General features: G+C 39.2%; 1 protein-coding gene across 1 annotated transcript in view; it reads right to left on the minus strand.

The window, feature by feature from the left end:
* Positions 1 to 12,499, minus strand: part of PPP1R16B (protein phosphatase 1 regulatory subunit 16B) — a 711,559-nt gene extending 699,060 nt beyond the window's left edge. Inside the window, exon 1 of the mRNA XM_044090460.1 lies at positions 12,147 to 12,499. Within this exon, the coding sequence (XP_043946395.1) occupies positions 12,147 to 12,393 (247 nt within the window). The 5' untranslated portion in view covers positions 12,394 to 12,499. The remainder of the gene's footprint in view (positions 1 to 12,146) is intronic.
* Positions 12,500 to 20,291: the final 7,792 nt, after the last annotated feature.

Here is a 20,291-nt window from a genome sequence, read left to right on the forward strand (position 1 = left end):
ATTCTCTGCAACAATCTTTCTATAGCCATTTTAAAGAAGTGATAAAGAATAGTAAAATACATCTAGGCATGTCATTTCAGACAGCATTACATAGATCAAATCCCAAAATGTCCAAATTAAAAAAGTCAAAACTTCAAAACAAAAGCAAATTACACAGTGACATCCCTTGTCAATTTATTACATCCCTTCTTTGCTTTTTTAAAGATATAAAAAGTAAGCAGTAAAGAGCAGTTCTGAACTGTAAACAAAGTGCAGAAAAGTAAGTTTTAGAATGTCATTTGTGTTATATTACTGAGCAGTGGACATATCTTTTCTAAATAAACAACATTATGGAAAATATGAAAACCCTTGCATAACCAGAACTTTGGAATACATAATATCTTTGACAACTTACTAATTGAAGATCATTCTTCTAAAAGTGATTTAATGGTGCTTCATTAAAACTTAAGTAGTTGCATTATTCTCTGAAGTTTGGTTTTTGTGGAGTTAGGTGTTAATAAATATGGAGTAGACGGGGTGTAACTACCTTCTTTGTGGTATGCGAGGAAAAAATGTTATAAAATCACTGTCTGAACAGTCTTGAAGGAATGATATTTAACTAAGCATTTTTTTTTTCTGAAATGACTGATACTTCGGTCGTCTCATTACAGCAATCACCCGCTGTCAGTGTGCTGGTAAAATGCAGACAAGGAACTAAATAATAAACCAGCTGAGAAATGAGTTGGGGGGTCACTGCTCAAGGTGCAATATTCATGTGTTAAAAGGTCCAAAAGAGAAAAAAATGCCTACAAGGCATTTTGGGGTATGTCATGTTGTAGCAACAGTAATTACTTGATGTGGACTGCACTGCTGTTGCATGATGTTCACATCATATATCACATATCCCTGGAGGTCTTGGTGGTTAGGATTTGGCGTTCTGACCACTGTGGCTCATGTTCGAGACCCAGTCAGGGAATTTCAGTGGATGTTTTACCTATGAAGCTATATATAGGACCTGCTGAAGGGAATTCTTATCTTAAGCAGGCATCCCAGGAATATATCCTAGAGAGTACTCCTTATCTGGTTCAGGTATCCCATCCATGTGAACATGGGCAATTGGATGGGAAACAGGAAATTCATCCCTGGTTTGGCATCTGTGTCAATAATGGACACAGTTATCCAGTAGATTTTTCATCTCCCAGGCCCCTGTTTGCAAATGTTTTATCTTCCAAGCCCACTATTTAACACTTATCAAGGGTACTAGAACTTGTCACAGGTTTGGGATGCATGACTTGGCTTAAAGATCCTAGTGGTTAGTAGGCTACTACATACCTATGAACCTATTAACCTATATTTCACAAAGGATCCTTTTATCACTTTAACACAAATAAGTGGAACGTAACACAGACTTAAACAATAGAGTTAGTAGTTTTGTGGGCCAGGAACCGATAAAACAGATTTTTAATCAATCTTGCTCTTGTGTTCTAGTCAGTACAAACATCTTTGTGGCACAATTCACTTGTTACTATTTATTTATTTTTTACTTTGTCCCAACCATAAGAAATGAGACAAACATGCTAATATGAATGTATCTTTTGATGCAGCACTTTCCTTGTCACAATTCAGTCTGTGCTCTCCCCAAAAATTAGAGTAAAATGCCCTGCCTTTACTTAGAACGTCATAGGTTCATAGGCAGGTACTAGGCTATTGGCCCTAGGGCCTATGTAAGCCTAGCCAAATGTACCCTGGCTTTCGCCACCCAAGAAAATTATTTTCCTGTGCCACTGTCGAGTAGAGCCACAGAAGGGATCCCCGGGGTGAATTTCCTATCTCCCATCCAATCATCAAGAATTTTCTTGAAGAGTGCTAATGAGGAGCTTTGTTTGATATAGATAGGTAGTTTGTTCCAGAGTATGGGAAGTCTCTGGGACAGGAATCTATCCCTCCAACATGTTCTGTTTATTGTGGTGACGAGGTTTAGGTCCCTAGAGCGTGTAGCTCGTAGGGATTGGGATTTCTTTAAGTGGAGCATGTCTAAAAGCTCTGGGTTTGACATAGCTTTGTGTGTTAGGCAGAGATTGCCTCTGAGTAGGCGATATGAAATGGAGTAAAACTGCAGTTTTTTGAGACGGCCCACATAGGGCATCTCTTTGAGGCCGGTAATCCTCTTTGTGAGGTATTTATGTGGCCTTTCCAGTTGTTGTAGATATCTTGTGAGGTACATACCAAAAGGGGCATTGTACTCTATAATGGGTCTAATGAGTGACGAGTAGAGGGGAACAATGACCTCTTTTTTCCTGGATGAGAAACCTTTTGCGATGAGGTGTGCCACATAGAAGGATTTCCTGACTACTGTGGCTATGTGATTATCAAAGGAGAGACTACTGTCCACCTGTGTCCCAAGGTCTCTTATCACACTTTCAGTGTTAAGTAGACTACCACCTATGTGGTAGTTCATGGGTACTGAGTTTTTACCAAAAGGGATGACAATGCACTTTTTGGCATTGAGCTTGAGGCCATGGCTTTGACACCAGGCATCTGTCTCAGTGAGGCCCTTTTGTAGGATGTCCACATCTTTTGGAGTTTTGATTATGGCTCCTAGTTTGCAGTCATCTGCAAACTTCATTAGCCAAAGACCTTCTGTGTTGGCCTGTACTTCAGAGAAGTAGATACCAAACAGGAGAGGACACAGGACTGAACCCTGTGGTACTCCACTTGTCACTGGTCTGAAGTTGGATTTGGAGTCTGCCACTTTCACAGTGTGGGTTCTGTCAGTGAGCCAGTTGGCAACCCATCTTGTGACATAGGGATTTATACCTAGTTTAGTGAGTTTATCTATAATTCCAGAGTGGGGGATGGTGTTGAAAGCCTTGGCGAGATCTAGATAGGCTGTGTGAACCACCTTACCCTCATCTACGGCTTTGGTGACTGCTTCAAAGAAGTCTATCAGGTTTAGGAGACATGATCTGCCTTTTACAAACCCGAACTGGGTGGGGTCTTGAGTTTGGAGATTACCAATGTCATTGTTTATAAGTTCCATGATGATACGCTCCATAGCCTTGCAGACCAGGCTCATTAGGCTAATGGGGCGGTAGTTTCCGGGGTCTGTGGTGGCTCCCCCTTTGTGGAGTGGGATAACTGTTGCTGTGCACCATTCAGTGGGCATATAGCCTGAGGTGAGGCTATGATTGAACATGGTACTTAGGTGGGGTGCCAGTTCGTTCTGTAGTTCATGTAGAACACAGCCTGGGATGTCGTCAGGTCCCATGGATGCTGTGTTCTTGGCTTTGGATAGTGTTTTTTTACCTGTGCAGCTGTGATTACAGGAACTTTGCATTCTTCTGGTATAGAGATGGGCCCTTTAGGGGATGACAGAGGGGTAATATTAGCACTGAACCTATCTGCCAGGATGTTGGCAATATCAGTTGGTTCTGTATATTTAGTGCCATTGTGCTGTAACTCAGAGCAGATCTGAGTGTTGCCATTGAGATTCTTGACATAGCTATAGAATGCTTTGTGGTTGTCTTTAGAGTCAGTGGTGACTTTGTTTTCATAACTAGCTTTGGAGGATTTTATGAGGGATCTCAGCTTCTTACTGAGGCTGACCAGGGAGTTTCTCCAATCATGGGATTTTACTCTTTTTTGCAACAGTTTCTTTCTTCTGTTGTAGAGTTTGTTTATGGCAGGGGACCACCAGATTGGCTTCCTTTTTTTGTAGGATAGCATCTTGGTTCTGTTAGGGATTGCACGATCCATGCACTTGTGTAAATGCTTATAAAGTGCATTAGTGTAGGATTCAGCAGTCATACCTCTATTGTCCGTCAGCATGGGTGTCGTGAAGTTTGCCACTTCTGTCTTGAAGCGTGAAGTTGGCTTTGGAGAAATTTTTTACTGTGGTTTCCCTAATGGGGGTGGGGGAGGGATGTGGATGTCTAGGGTGATTAGCTTGCGGTCGGATCTAACCAATGAGGAATTGACCTCTGGTGTCAAGCACCGGTTGCCCATGTTGGTAATAACCAGGTCTAGGATATTTTTGCCCCTGGTGGGGGTGTTGATAAGTTGATCCATGGCACTGGAATTTATGACTTCCAGAAAATGGTAAGCACAAGAGTTGATACACGAGTAGTTTTCCCAGTTAATGGTAGGGTAGTTGAAATCGCCCATTATTAGGGTGTTAGGTTGTACTCTAATATTTTCCAGAGTATTAAGAAATGAGGAGTGGGAATCCTGGGGCATGGTGGGGGATCTGTAGCAAGCTACAATTTGGATTGCGGTCTTGCCCAGAGTTAGTTGCACTTGGATAATTTTGGATGCATTATGCTGAGCAACTAGCCTGGAGGTGTGGATATCCTTAATGAATATGGACATGCCTCTGCCTTTAGTGTTTCGGTCCAGGTTAGGTGGCCGAAAGGTGTGGTATGAATTATAGCCTGGTTATGCAGGGGTACTCCATGGAGCCTTGAACCAGGTCTCTGTCACTGCACAGATGTCGATGTTCTCCATTTTAAGGAGTGCCTCGAGAGAGTGCATTTTGAGGTTTAGACTTCTAGCATTGAGTAGCAATACCATCAGATTCTTCTTGCCTGTACCTGTTAGGGTGGTGAATTTGTCATTTGAACCTTGCCTAAAAAAAGGTACTATAGGGGTGGCTAGAGCCTTAGCCAGTATCCGGAATCCCAGGGACGACAGGTGCAGGCCATCTCTGGCAAAGCATCATGGCTTGTCAATCATGTCATCCCAGGCAGACAGATACTGGATCCCCTTAGAATGACACCAGAAGCTTAGCCAATTGTTGAAGTCAATCATGTTGTTCTTGTACTGTGGTATCATTCTGGGTGATGGCAGGATGCTACTCAGGGCTAGGGTCATACCTGCCTGGGCTACAAGATCAGACAGCTCCTCCATGTCCCTTTTCATGTAGTCCAAGGAGGTACATCTCAGGTCATTCACACCAACATGGACAATGACAGAGTCATATTTGTACTTGTTGTGGAGTGACCTGAGTGCATGCGTTATGTGGTGGATCCTGGCACCAGACAGGCAGCTGACAGTAACTTTCTCCTTGATTAGCCTGGCGAGTGGAACATCAGTGTGCCTGACTATAAAGTCACCTATGACTAGAGTGTTGGGTATGTTGTTATGCCTTTTGGGCTGTGGTTGAGTGGCACACTGAGTTTGTGGGCTATGTGTCATTTGGGTTGTGTTGGGGGGTGAAGGTTGCTTGTGTTTCTGCTTTAGAGGTCTCTGCTGCTTGGGCAGGTTTTTACTGAGAGCCTCCGTGAATGTAGGTGTGTGTTTTGTGTTTCTATGTGTGTGTTTTGGTGGTGTAGGTTTTGATGGACTATGTGCTGAGTGTGGTGTGGTGCAAGTGTTTACCTTCTCCTCTTGACTGTCTAGTCCAGTCTTGGGTGAAGAGAGCTTTGCTTCCAGTTTGGCTATATAAGTGCATCTCTCACAGGTTGTAGTGTTGGGTGGTAGGAGGAGAGGATTGTCTGTGTACATGAGGCAATTACTGCATTGCCCCAAGATGCCCAGATTCATCAGGTAGACAGGAGAAAACACCGGGAGCTGACCCTTAGACATGCCTGAATAGGTGCTTATTTGTTAAGTACTAGAAACTGTTTTCCTCTAGACACTGAGGAAAGTTGAGTGGAGTAATTTGTAGCTTATTTAGTGCTTACAATAAGTTCTGAACAAGTGCTGAAACAAAAAACTGGCTAGTCCTAAGAAACAAAATTAAGCTAGAAGGCATCCCTCCAACACAGAAAGGCTTGGGGGCCTAGAAGCCTACAAATAGTCCTGGACACAGCAAATCTATATCCAGGCTAGACTACCCACAGGAAAGGCAGGAAACAAGCTTAGAAATTTTTTTTTTTTTTTTAGTGGAAAGAGAGAAAGGAGTAGCAGAAACTAAGCTGATTGGCCTTCTCAAATGTTCTCCCTGTACTGGGTAGAATGAGGTAATGACACTAGACTGGGAGGAGGGTCCAAGATCAAATTAACACTAGGGGCGGGCAACTGCAAAGCCACCAACTATAAAAACACCAATTGTCGCCTCACAATAAGACGCTGTCCGGTTCGATTCTCAGCTAGAGCGTCTTCTGCATGGAGACATGCGTGAATGGGCATACCTTCATTGAAGGTTGTGCATCAGAGCTGGTAACTCGGCACGTAAAAATCAACTACCAATCATTAGCGGACCGGAGTTCCGCTGTGGCGACCCCTAACCGGGAAAAGCCGAAAGACACAACAACAACAACAACCACCACCAACAGGGAGGGAGGTTGGGAAACAAACTGCAGAAATGTTTCTCACAGCAGAAAAGCAGCAGTGAGCCTTTAAATGAAAGTTTTAAACAGCTAAAGGAGCCTCTAGAAAAAGAGTTTTAACTGCAACAAGTTATCAGAAACAAACAACCCAACAAATGCTTAATAAAAGTGGACAATTTCCAGTTAATACCTCACACACAGTGAAACTAGCTAGAAAAATATACAGTACACAAAGTGCTATAATTAACAAATAAATAAAGAACAAAATAAGCAAAAAACAGGATACTTAATGTTATATATTATAGTTCCGAGTTTGCTCAGTGTCCTTCCTTTGATTAGCTCAGTGTGAAATGGCAGAAACGCTCACAACTTAACTTCTTAGGTAACAGAAAGTTGAAACCTGAGACAACTTTTAAGAAAATAAGCTCAAAAGAACCAATGAGGTGCTTAGTCTAAGCTGTAGTCCAGGTGACCTCAGTCAGCCAATGACCTTAAACAATTTTCTCTCACTGAAATGCCTGATGGCTTTGGCTAAACCAAGATGTCCCTGAATATGTGCTCAGACACACTTCAGTTCTAAGAATTATTGCTTACTTTAAAATCTTCACTCAAAATTTCCCTTTTTTCCAGCATTTCCAACCAATTTCTTTTCTTAGGCTTCCTTTACAGACAGTTTAATGAGACTTCTCTTTCAGTTGCAGAAAAAGCTATTAGAGTCAATGATACTCTTCACAATAGTTTCCTTTACTAGTCTGCAGCACTACCTTTCACGCCATTTAGTCTCATAAATTCACTTAGGTGGAACATGATTGTTGTGTCTTCATAGTAGGTCTGTGACTGAAAGAATACAATAAATTCATGACCCCAGTGGGAGGGAAAGATGACAGGGCTTCTAATACTTTGTAATAAATCAACAAGGTAGCTGGCAGTATGATTTGTGAGACAGCAGGAGACAAATCCCTAAAGAAAGTGATGCAAAATTTCAAGCAAATCACTGTGTGTAAGGAGGAAGTTGAATCATAGCAAAACAGCAAACAAGGTGACAAAATAGGTAATTGAACAATTCAGTTAAATGTTGCATTGTAGGAAACATTCTATAGGGAGGGCGGCCATAGTGGTGCAGCGGTTAGCATTGCCACCTCACAGCAAGAGGTTCTCCGGTTCTATCCTCAGCTGGGGTGCCTACTATGCAGAGTTTGCATGTCCTTCCTGTGGTCACATGGGTTTCCTCTGGGTGCTCTGGTTTCTTCCCACATCCTAAAGACATGCTGTAGGTGAATTGGACACTCTAACTTGGCCCTACGCATGAGTGCGTGCTTGTGCGCCTTCTGTGGAAGGTTGGGCGCTGGGCTGGCAACTTGACACCATAAAACTCCACTGCCAATCATGAGCAGACAGGTGATCCACTCTGGTGACCCCTGAACAGGAAAAAGCCGAAAGAAGAAGAAGGAAACATTCTATAGGGAGGAAAATACAGTCTTGGACAAGAAAAATATGTTTTTTGTGCCACTGTTGTCTTTTAATCAATTGTATTTTCTTTTTCCTATGGTATGACAGCTGACAGCTTACTGTTAAACTTCACACAAACTTTAACATGCATGTTTGATCATATTACGGTTTTAATTCCTTCACATTTTTGTCTTTTTGGACTTATTTTCAACCTTTCCACACACAATATTTTACAGTGTGGTCTATTTCATAGGTGTGCAATCCTGCATGCTTTGACAAAGAATGTCATCAATAAGCCTTGCCTGGCACATCTCCTGACCTGACCTGGTCATGAGCACCTACCTTGCTCAGAATGTTACATCATCACTAAAGAGCTGATTTGTCCCACATGCTCTTTTCATGGCCACTCAAACACATTCACTAAAAGAGGGCATCCCTGATCGATGAGGTGCCTCACTTCTGATCCTGCCTCTCTCTTTTCTCTTTGTCTCTCTCCTTCCCAAGATCTTGGTGGCAATTACCATCAGGAGATACTGTCATTCTAAATCAGCTGCTCTCCTTTGTTATCCTTGTTATATACACCTTTAGTCAGGACAATAACTATGAGTTGGACAGTTCAAGAACAGAAAACACTTAGGAAAGGATCTGGAACATGGCTGGTAGCTGCTGCATTTAGCACCAAGACCAGCAAAAACATTTAGGTTAGCCTGACAAGGTGCTACTACTCAGATGGCCACTGTTTATTACATTGTTAGTATCTCCTGTAAGGTCCCTCTTTAGTAATTGACACAGTTCAACCAACAAACAAGGAAAGCTCATGGGGTCTGGAATTTCTGTTTTTTGAATGCAGCCCCTAACTAGTGAGTATCTATGTAACCTTCAGACACTGACCCAACTGGCTTTGTTGAGGGAAGGTCATTCCCACTAAACCTGGTGGACTTCTTTGAGAAGGTCACCAAGGCAATGGATAAAGGGAAAATGGTGCAACTGCCTACCTGGACCTGTCTGAGGCATTTGATACAATACCCTACTCTGGTATAGTTGACAGACTAACTGAACTTGGCATAAACTTCTACATAACCTGCTGGAGTGCCTGCTGGCTCACAGACAGGACCCAGGAAGTCAGGATTGGTGAAATCACCTCCACTAAGAAACCGGTCACTAGCGGAAGTAACTCAGGGCTCCTTGTTGGAGCCGCTCCTATCTGGCATTTACTTCTCAGAGGTAAAGGCAAATGTCAAGGGGACCTTTTGCTAACAAAATTCACAGATGACTACAAAATTAGGAGCTATCATAGAGTCCCCCATGGCACAGGGATTTTGCAAGAGGTCTAACACATACAAATGACTGGTGTCAAAGTCACAGATTAAAACTCAAAGCCAAGAAATGCATTATTGTGCCTTTTGGGAAAATGGACACACCTCTAAGAGATGATCTGGTAGTCAGGGATCTGGAAATGTATGTACACAGTAATATGGCCTTTGATCAACATGTGGCCAAGGTAATAAAAAAATCATTCTATGTTGCCCAACTTATGAGTAAGGGCATTGCGTCCATATCCAAGGAAGTCATTGTGCCACTTTATATGGTCCTTATCTGACCCAACATTGAGTACAATGCCAACTTCGTCATGTACCCAACCAGACATTTGCACAGCTGGAATACCCACAAAGGTTCCTTATCAGGAACATCCGGAGTATAAACACACAGTCTTATATACATTGCTTTAAAACACCAGATCTGCACAATGAACAGCATCAGAACCACTAGATCCAAGGATTTAAATTTTGCTTGTGACACAAATAGGACATAGTGGTGAGACATATATGTGTCCTCATGCTCTGGAACAGGCTCCTCATCTATATGAGGCAGAATTCATCCCTAACCCTATTTAATCATAACCTTGATGAATGGATGGGAAATCAGAATTTCAGGCCGGGTCTGGCCCCCATGTCTTTGACAGACAAAGGAAGACATTAATTATACTCAAACTGTTTTTCAGCTAGGCTTATAAAGGCCATGGTAGTTGTTAACCTAGCACAGTCCAAGGAACCTATGGAATTGCCCAGATTTAAATGGTTGCATTTGTTTATAAATTCTAGTCTGTAGCAGACCCTTTTGCTGGTCAAGACTGTCTTCAGCTTTATAGAAGCACTCCCTGCAGTTAGCCTAACATTGTTTTCAGACAGAACAGAATTATGAGTCTGACCATTCCCCATTTAATTATTTGTATTTCCACAGAGGTAAATTCAAGCCCTTCAGGATCACAAGAATGCTGACTGCTAATAGTTCACACAGTAATATGTTTAAGCATCAACACTTCTGCTAGTGCACATCACACAGTCCTCAAACTTCAGTCTGAAAACTATGTGATTGTTGTAGATTGATAAAGCCTTGACTATATCCTAGATGATGTGGGATTGAACAGTGGCCTGAATGTTGGAGAAGCTGTTATGGGAGGGTGGGAGTGACATGCCAATACTAGCTCACTCATCTAGGAGGGAGAGTGGCAGCAAGGCCTGCTGATTTAGTCACACCCAATGTTGTTTTTCAAGCACCACTAGGTCCATTAAGTACATGCTCCTGCCAAGCATTATAAACACTGTGGCTGATAATGATGTGTAGAATCATATGAGCGGTATTACCAGATAATGCAGCTGCATTTGTTAGATCCTCAAAGGGTAGGGATTAGGGAAAGAGAAAAGCCACTGTGGCTGCCTGAATGATGTCCCTGCCTCTGATCCCTCTTGCATCCTAATAGGCAAAAAAAGGCAGGAATTAAAAGGGCAACATTTCTCCATTCCCAGTATAATGCAAAAGGACGGGAACATGACAAGATGTAATGCCTTTTATTGAACCAACATATTTTGCAATTACTCAAGCTTTTGGGTTCGTCTGAGCCTTCATAGAGAATTACCTAGTTATGCCTTCCAGGATTACCAAGTTACGTCTTCCAGGAATAGGAGGGGATAGGAGGATCAATTATTGGTACAGGGGATATAAAATTATATCAAAATTTTGCAAAACTATATTTTGAGAAACAACATTTACTGTTAATATTTTAATTAAAATTGTAATGAATAAATCTACATTTCACTTTTTAACATTAGTTTTACAAAATAAAATGAAGCACCCATGTCCTTCCACAGTTCAAGACAAAGTGCCTTGGTTCCAGACATACATCAGCTTGTGAGGCAGTCTCTACAGATTTTGTTTAAGATTATGTTTCTTTTGACCTGCAACAAACAGCCAATGCTCTTTATGTTGGAAGTACTTAAATGCTCTCTGTTGCACTTTGTCCACCATACGTAATGAATATGAAGGTCTGCATCTCTCTCTCTCTCTCTCACACATGCACAAGTAGGCCTTCAGCTTGCGCAGCCTATTCCAACCTGCAATAGTCAATGGCTTCATACAAACTGATCAAGATTCCAACAAATAATATTTCTAAAAACTGTATACAGAACTTCCCATGGCACATAAAATGGTTTTCAAATCTGATGCTCTCTAATCATCGACAAATTGAAGCTTTCTGCTTTGTCTTACAGTAAACAGTACTAGCAATATTGATGGCTTAGGGAGATGTGGAATTGTTGTGTGGGTAAATGTGGCAGTCGCCAAGCAACAAGAATAGGTAGCCATTTTGCTCTATTGGGAAAATGAAGAATCATAATAAAAGCAATAAGAAGTACTGAACACCTTTCCTGTCACAAATAAATGTACCACAATGGGATTGCAACATGTTATCATTGTGTATACTTATATATTACAGTAGTTTAATATTCAGCTAGAATTTTACAGTTTGTCTCATTATATTTTCACAATCATAATGAACTGAAAATATATTTCCTGTTCTGATCACGAGTGGTGTTGGTCATTTGTAAATGTAAATTATACTTCAAAAATGTAAATAAGGGTGGGTTTAGCAAAGGGGTTAAGGCCTTCACCTCACAGACCCAAGGTATAGGATTTGATTTTGATCTCAGGTTATTGGCTAAATTTAAAATGGCCCTTCAGGGTAGTTAGCCTTTGAACTATGAACCTATGATGTAAAGCCTATGAACTATGAACCTATGATGTAAACCATTACAATTATTAGAGAGGCATGTCTTTTGTACTGCTCTGTGTTTGCATTACAGTGAATTTAGTCATATATACAACTGTCTGAAAACAAACCAAGTTAAAAGTCATATGCAACCTCTCAGCAAATGCAGCTACTTTCACACTTCTTCAGCTTGTACTAGTAAACAGGATTTCTACTGCAAATGTATTTTTTCTCATTTCTGTTTTGTCTTCAGATCATCTGCTATGTCATGTATTTTAGAAAGTATCACCATCAATAAGGCTTCGACAGTACGAGGATATATTTACATTCATGCATTATAATGAAACCCCTTACAAAAAGCATAAACATTTTTCATTAAAAAAATAAGCAAAAAGTATACACACCTTCTTCTATATCACCTCTTGCAGATGCTTCCAAAAGAGTGATATTTGCAGCAAAAGAGACCCGTTTTTGACTTGAGGTATTTTTCTTTTTGTCATTTCTCCTCTTTTTGCTTTGCATCTCCTTCTCGTATTGGGCCCATTTTTTCAGCTGCTGAGCCCTGCGTTTCTGTGCAGCCCGTAATCGCTCCACTGTTGGCACCTTCTCAAGGAGCTGAAGCTCAGCCAGGAGATCTACGTGATTGGCCATGCACTGCCAGCAGCTAACAACCAACCAGACCAGTGATTTCCCCTGGCAAATGAGGGTTACAGTCGAGAAGGATTCAGGCCCATATCCACAGCCACAGCAGCTGACATCTGCAAAGAAAAACAGTGATAAGAAGGAAAGAGGAAGTAGCTTCTTATTTATAACAAATTATCTGAATGCAACTAGCAAACACAGAAATATCAGAAATTCATTCTTGAAAGCCAGTAAAAATAATTCCATATTTTAAACGAAAGATCATTTTATGAAACATAAGCTAAATTTTCTTCTAGCTAAATTTAGTGCAGCTGAATCAACTCTGCCTATCAAAATACAGCTCAGGGAGAATGCAACAGATTTTGATGACTTTAGAATCACTCACTACTTGTGCCATTAAAAAAAAAAGAACATTTGAAATATACATTAACCCCTATCTATGTAACACAAAACAGTGTTCTGCTAAAGTACTACATTTAATGCCACAATGAATAATTAAAACATGTAGGACAAATAAGCTCACTTATTAATAAGGTCACAAAATATGGAGCACAATCTATAAAACTGCAAAAGTATTCTTAGAAAGGTTTTTGTGGTTTCTAAGCAGACATTCAGCCATTCATCTGAGATTCATAGAAAAGGTGCCCACAATTTGGTTTCAGGGCTCTTCATTTTACTGTAGACAGTATATGCACTTAAATGTGCAGTTTCACCAAGATAAGACTGCCATCCATTTCCTTTGCTTATTCTAGGTATGACTGTGTTGCTCAGCGGTTAAAGAAATGAGTAGGCACAGCTGTGTACTGTTTAGCATTAATGCTTCATTACAGTGTGCAACATGTATTAACATCTTATATGAAAATAGTTTAACAATTATCAAATAGTGTAACTTGGCATTCAGACATTAAGAACAAGGAAGAAGTGGGGAGAATAAAAAAAAAAACAGGGGAAAAAGAATTATATCAGAAAGAACAGCATTAAATGGCTTGAAGTGCATGAAAAAGTATAAAATGAAACAGATTACTTCAACAATATTTACTCAGTATCAAAATGGCAAGTTGGAATAATACAAATGAACAATGACTTACGAGAATTTGCATCCCACAAGCCTCCACATGATATAAAATACAAAATAAAGAGATGCAGCAAGCGGTTGCCAAATGTCATCGCATACCACTAAAATATGGGGTGCAGAGGTTGAACCAACACTGTCAAAGGAAAGGCTGCATGTGGCACTGTACAACTTGCACTCTGGCATACTAGTAGTACAGTGGTTGTTGGTGCAACATCTTAGCATCTGTACAGCACACAGACATTCTGAGCAAGAATGAGCTTTTCTTGCTGTAAATGCACTGGCATTTCCCCAGTAGGTGCTAAGTTTGGACAGCCACTCTATACCATGTATGTGGCATGTGCCACATGAACCTAACCACCACAGGAAAATGTGGACAGCCTGTCCTGAGACATACCAACATTTCCAAAGTTCTCTCCACCATGAACAAAATAAAAGGTTAGCAAGCTATCTGAGAAACTGGCAGCATGTCCCACCCATATTCTTTCAGGGGTCTATATTACGTGATTGAGCAGTGAAATGTTCGAACACGTAATAATCGACCCCTAAATATCAAACCATCAGAATGTCAAACGGTTCAATGGAGATCTCTGTACAGTGCGGATGTGGAAGTTTTCCATTATCTGCACTGTAGTGCAATCTCAGAGTTGGTACATTTAAGTTGCGGGTGTGTGTGTGGGGGGTTTTAATGGTTTGTTTGGATGTTTTTTTTTTTCTTTTTTGCCATTCGACATTATGGCATTTCGATATTTAGGGGTCGATTATTACGTGTTCGAACATTTCACTGTTCGATCACGTAATATAAACGTACTTTCAGGATACCAGAGAAACCCGAAACAAATTTATTCCTCTTTTGAGTGTTTGGTTTTCATTACTGTTTGTCTACAGGTTAGTCATCTTTTTAACTGCTGACCTCACTGTATGTGACATTGATGTTTGCCAAGTTCAATTATTTGACTATAATTAAGCAATAATCCATAGCTGTGCATGGGTATTTCGGGATTTATCCACAGTTGGTGTGATTTGACCACAAGGATGAAGCCCACATGATTAAACATGACCAAACGTAGATAAATTCTGATAAACCCACAAACAGGAGTGGATTACTGCTTTTCTACAATTACATTATTTAAGTAAGAAATTGTTCACCTCTCTTAAATAATGTCCTTGTATAACGGCACTTCAGTCTTCCACATTCTTCCTTGTTTACTGTGTACTGCGCATGCATATGGGAGTTGCATTCCCAGCCTAGCACAGTATGTCAGTGCAGTGCAATAGAAGCAGTGGAGAAAAGAGAATCTCCGTTGTTGTTTTTTAATGTTTAAAACAGCAGGACTTTATGTAGGACAGCAGAGAAATCAGGTGTCTTTCTGTTTCTTCGGTTTCAGAAAACATGACTGATTTTTCTCATACTATGCTGTTCCCCAGCAGTTGCTCAATGGTACTTCAGTGGCTGGACTTTCTTCTGTTGGTATAGGCTCAATTTACAATGGCCATACTGGTTGGGCCGTTCAACCACATGTTCGTTTTTGAATAGCAATGACCAGTGATTGTATAATCATTACCCTTGTATGTTGTATGTGCCTTTGTCACCATCACTGCAATCAACCATCTTACAGTGAGTAAAATGACTTGAATCTAACATCCCAAAGCTTATACTGAGAACAGGTATGACAAGTACACTTATACTGTGAACAGGTGTGATAGGTACACTTATACTGTGAACAGGTGTAAAACAGAGCAACCAGCTAAAGACTGGCAATAACAGTGAGTCACTGGCTTCCTGATGGGGGTGGCACACCTCTCAGTTGTCAAGATTTCTGAAGACTGTCCACATTTCTACCTCATATTTTCTTCATACAATTTGTGGTTTTCTGGCAAATCACCAAGGCTTCATCAGAATGAAAAACAAGGATAAAAGACACACCTTAAATACACCCATCAATTAAATAATTAAATAATTAAGGACCAATATACAATTAAACATCTTAAGTAAAAAAGGAAGTTACTTTCTGCTTATCAGTAATATAAAATTAATACATTCATTTAACCCAGGTGGCCTATCTGATTTTAATTTAATTTGCTTCTCTTTGTTCAAGGTAACATTTGAAATCCCCTCCCTAGGATCAATGGGGCAAACTTCATTGAATGCTTATATAAAGCATTGGTACAGTCCCATTTAATAGCATAAATGTGTTCCTTAATGCGAATGCTAAGTTTCCTGGTAGTCATCCCTACATAAAATGCAGGGCACCCGGAACAAAATATACACAACATTTACAATTAACTAAACCAGGTACCTCAATGGTATACTCAATGGTACTAACAGCTATATAGGGACTAACCAAAATAAATCTACAGGCAGTGCATTGATGACAACAATGCATGCCTCTTTTGTTGGATGAAACATTTTTAACTACAATTTTATTATTTTCCAAAATTTTTTTAAGATTATATTCATTTCGAAACACAAATTTCGGTTTATCACCCAAAACCTTATATATTTCAGAATTGCCCTTGATAACTTTCCAATTGTTTTCCAAAATAGAAGAAAAATAAAAACTGTCGTCACTCATCTCAAATGAACAAATTAAATTGGACCCACTCAAACCAACAGACTTATCAAAAGTAGATCCAATAGTACCACTAAATGAACAACTTAAAATAGCAGGAAAATCCGTAAAGCGTCAAGAACTTCATTAGCTGTTCTGTCCAAAAAGGTGATGTCATATCCTCTTTTGGAGAACAGTTCAATGATGAAATTAAATTCACTGGACAGATCACAATCTCTAGTGGTCATACGACATGCTCGAATAAACTGGCCCTTAGGAATGTTTTTGATCATATATTTAGGATGCCCACTGGAAAAATGTAGGTATCCATTGGTAAATGTCTCTTTACGATGAATTTTACTTTGAAATTGACAACCAATAGAATCCCACTGCAGGCGAATGTCCAAAAAATTAATAGCTGAACCAACATCACCTTTTGTAAACTTCAAAAACCTAGAAATTGAATTCACCTCAACCATAAATTGGTCAACAACATCCGGTCCCCCTTCCAAAATAAACACTAAATCGTCGATGAACCTACAAAAAAATTCTACTTGAAATTTCTGTTTTAATAAAGGCATAACTTCAAGCTCCCACCAAGCCATAACGGTATTAGCGTAAGCTGGAGCAGCTGGAGAGCCCATCGCTATGCCTCTTTTTTGTTTGTAGGTATTTATCCCCAAACAAAAAGAAATTGTTATCCAATACTATTTCGATAAACAAACAAATAGCATTGATAGTGGAAGTAGAAAAACATTGTTTTTTACACAAAAAACTACAAACTGCCTCCACTCCTTCATCATTCATGATACAGATGTAGGTGTAAACACTACATCGATGGTAAAAATGATGTGTTTGTTAACATCAAAAGAAAACATTTTCAAAATATCACGTAGCTTACTTAAAAAATGCCAAGAGTCTTTGATGTAAGATTGCTGGTCCATCAATAAAGGTCCTAACATAGAATCAATAACTAAGGCAACTCCTTCAGTAACTGAATGGGGAGAAGAAACAATGGGCCTAAAAGGAGGATCAAAAACATTTTTGTGTGTTTTCGGTATGCCGAAAATAACACCAATCTTGGGCTCTGTGATAAAACAAAAGTCGTATAACTCAAAAGTGATGTCTCCAGACATTAAACAGTCATATAAAAAAGAATGTATCATTCTAAATTGACGCTGTATAAAATGTAAAGGAACCTGTTCGTATTCTACAGGATTATCCAATAATTTCAACATACAAATTTTATATTTCTCCTGACTCATGATAACAATATTGGACCCTTTATCACTTTTCATAAACCTAATTTGATTAGTCAATCTTTGTAATTCAAACAAGGCAGATTTTTCATGAACAGTTAAATTATGATGCATATATCTGTTCTTTCTAGATAAGTGATCACTGACATCTTGAATACACTGTTCCTGAAATACCTTTAAGGTATGATGTAAAGTAGGATTATAAATTGATGGTTTAATAAGAAACTTATCTCTTTCATGTATATTATGCATCAAATAAGATAAATTTAATTTTCTAGTAAATTTCATGATGTCTATTACTGTTCTACTATAGTTACCTCGGTGTGATGGTACAAAATTCAAACCTAACTTTAAAACTTTAAGTTGCACATCAGAAAAAGCAAAATCTGATAAATTAATAATGTTAAATAAGTCCAACTCTTTTGTTATATTTCGTCCCCTGAGGACGTCGACCCCAAAAAAGTCCGACTGCGTGTTGATACAGTCTTTTTGTAATGGTTTCCCTGATTTTTCTTGGAAACACCGGCTGAAACAGAGTCAGATGGTATATTACAAGAATTGCCGTCATCAACGGTATCTTTAACTACTGTATCAGTAACCAGACAGTTGTCGGACACATTGTTGTCAATTATAGTCCGTTCCGATAAATTATTAACAGAAGATGAAGCCACTGTATCCAAATTGACTATTTTTTTACCTTTATTGAGTGATCCAACAGAATGCCCCTTTGAATATTTGTCTTTAGAAACCAAAACTTCATTACCAATAACATTCGAACCGGTAACTGTACTGTAAGATCTTTTATAATAGGAAGAAGAGGAGCCGTGGTTACCTTTAAAGGTGGCATCTTTAGTATGATTAACAAAATGGTCAAAAGCAGTCTTATTCTTAAACAAAGCTAGGTCGCGAGAAATATTTTGTTGTTTGCGAACAGTAATTTCATTAGAATGCTGTTCTAAGTCACGAGAAAAACGATGCATCAACGTACTAAATAGACCCTCTCCAGCTGCTCCAGCTTATGGCTTGGTGGAGCTTGAAGTTATGCCTTTATTAAAACAGAAATTTCAAGTAGAATTGTAGGTTCATATTTAGTGTTTATTTTGGAAGGGGGACCGGATGTTGTTGACCAATTTATGGTTGAGGTGAATTCAATTTCTAGGTTTTTGAAGTTTACAAAAGGTGATGTTGGTTCAGCTATTAATTTTTTGGACATTCGCCTGTGGTGGGATTCTATTGGTTGTCAATTTCAAAGTAAAATTCATCGTAAAGAGACATTTACCAATGGATACCTATATTTTTCCAGTGGGCATCCTAAATATATGATCAAAAACATTCCTAAGGGCTAGTTTATTCGAGCATGTCGTATGACCACTAGAGATTGTGATCTGTCCAGTGAATTTAATTTCATCATTGAACTGTTCTCCAAAAGAGGATATGACATCACCTTTTTGGACAGAACAGCTAATGAAGTTCTTGACAGACGCTTTATGGATTTTCCTGCTATTTTAAGTTGTTCATTTAGTGGTACTATTGGATCTACTTTTGATAAGTCTGTTGGTTTGAGTGGGTCCAATTTAATTTGTTCATTCGAGATGAGTGACGACAGTTTTTATTTTTCTTCTATTTTGGAAAACAATTGGAAAGTTATCAAGGGCAATTCTGAAATATATAAGGTTTTGAGTGATAAACTGAAATTTGTGTTTCGAAATGAATATAATCTAAAAAAATTTTGGAAAATAATAAAATAAAATGTTTCATCAAAAGAGGCATGCATTGTTGTCATCAATGCACTGCCTGTAGATTTATTTTGGTTAGTCCCTATATAGCTGTTAGTACCATTGAGTATACCATTGAGGTACCTGGTTTAGTTAATTGTAATATGACAAATGTTGTGTATATTTCTTTTTGTTCCGGGTGCCCTGCATTTTATGTAGGGATGACTACCAGGAAACTTAGCATTCGCATTTATGCTATTAAATGGGACTGTACCAATGCTTTATATAAGCATTCAATTGATTGTTCTTCCTTTAAGAAATTTTTGTTTACAGTGTTAGAAGTTTGCCCCATTGATCCTAGGAGAGGGGATTTCAAATGTTACCTTGAACAAAGAGAAGCAATCTGGCAAATTAAATTAAAATCAGATAGGCCACCTGGGTTAAATGAATGTATTAATTTAAAAAAGTTGTATATTACTGATAAGCAGAAAGTAACTTCTTCCTTTTTTACTTAAGATGTTTAATTGTATATTGGTCCTTAATTATTTAATTATTTAATTGATGAGTGTATTTAAGGTGTGTCTTTTATCCTTGTTTTTCATTCTGATGAAGACAAATAAACCTTGGTTCTACCTTCGTGGCTTTTGATTTTCTTGGTTGCTTGGTTGCTTTTGTGTTTTTTTACTGGTTTTCTGGCAAATCACTGAAGACTGAAGTCATTAAATAATGAAGACAGAGTTTCAGACCTCATATCCTTCAGAAAAATGCATGTTAAGTTAAAACCTGTTATTCTAGTTCTAACAACTTTCTAAGCTTACAAGAGCAATATTTCAAATTTGTCCCTAGTTTTGCATTTTTGTCCCCCCCCCCCAAAACTTTTGGCTTTGTTCATATTTCTTGCACTAAGAAGTTCAGATGTATGTGAGGTGGATCAGGCTTCTGATGCATGTATTTCGGAACTAAAGTACAGTTCAGATAAGGCCAGTTGAATGGTTCTCTTTTCTAGCATTGAAATATGGATGCCTAATAGCTGGGTTCCCAAGTATAGTCAGCGGATATGATGGCAGAAGCCTGCACAACACGTAAGCCACAGATAACGACATACTATCCTAAATGAGGCATGCACCTGCCACTACATGGTCAGGCAGTGGCATCATGTGACTGTTTACATAGCATTAGGATGACAGCTATGTGCAAAGTACAAATGTCATCATCATCCAGGTGTGCACCCCACAGTAAGTGATGCACTACAAGAACCCCCCCCATATGTTGAGGACCATGAAGTATACTGAACGGGTAGTGCACATAC

Source organism: Protopterus annectens, chromosome 12.part0 (genome assembly GCF_019279795.1).
Source record: "Protopterus annectens isolate FY-2018-M chromosome 12.part0, PAN1.0, whole genome shotgun sequence".
Taxonomy (NCBI): Eukaryota; Metazoa; Chordata; order Ceratodontiformes; family Protopteridae; genus Protopterus; species Protopterus annectens.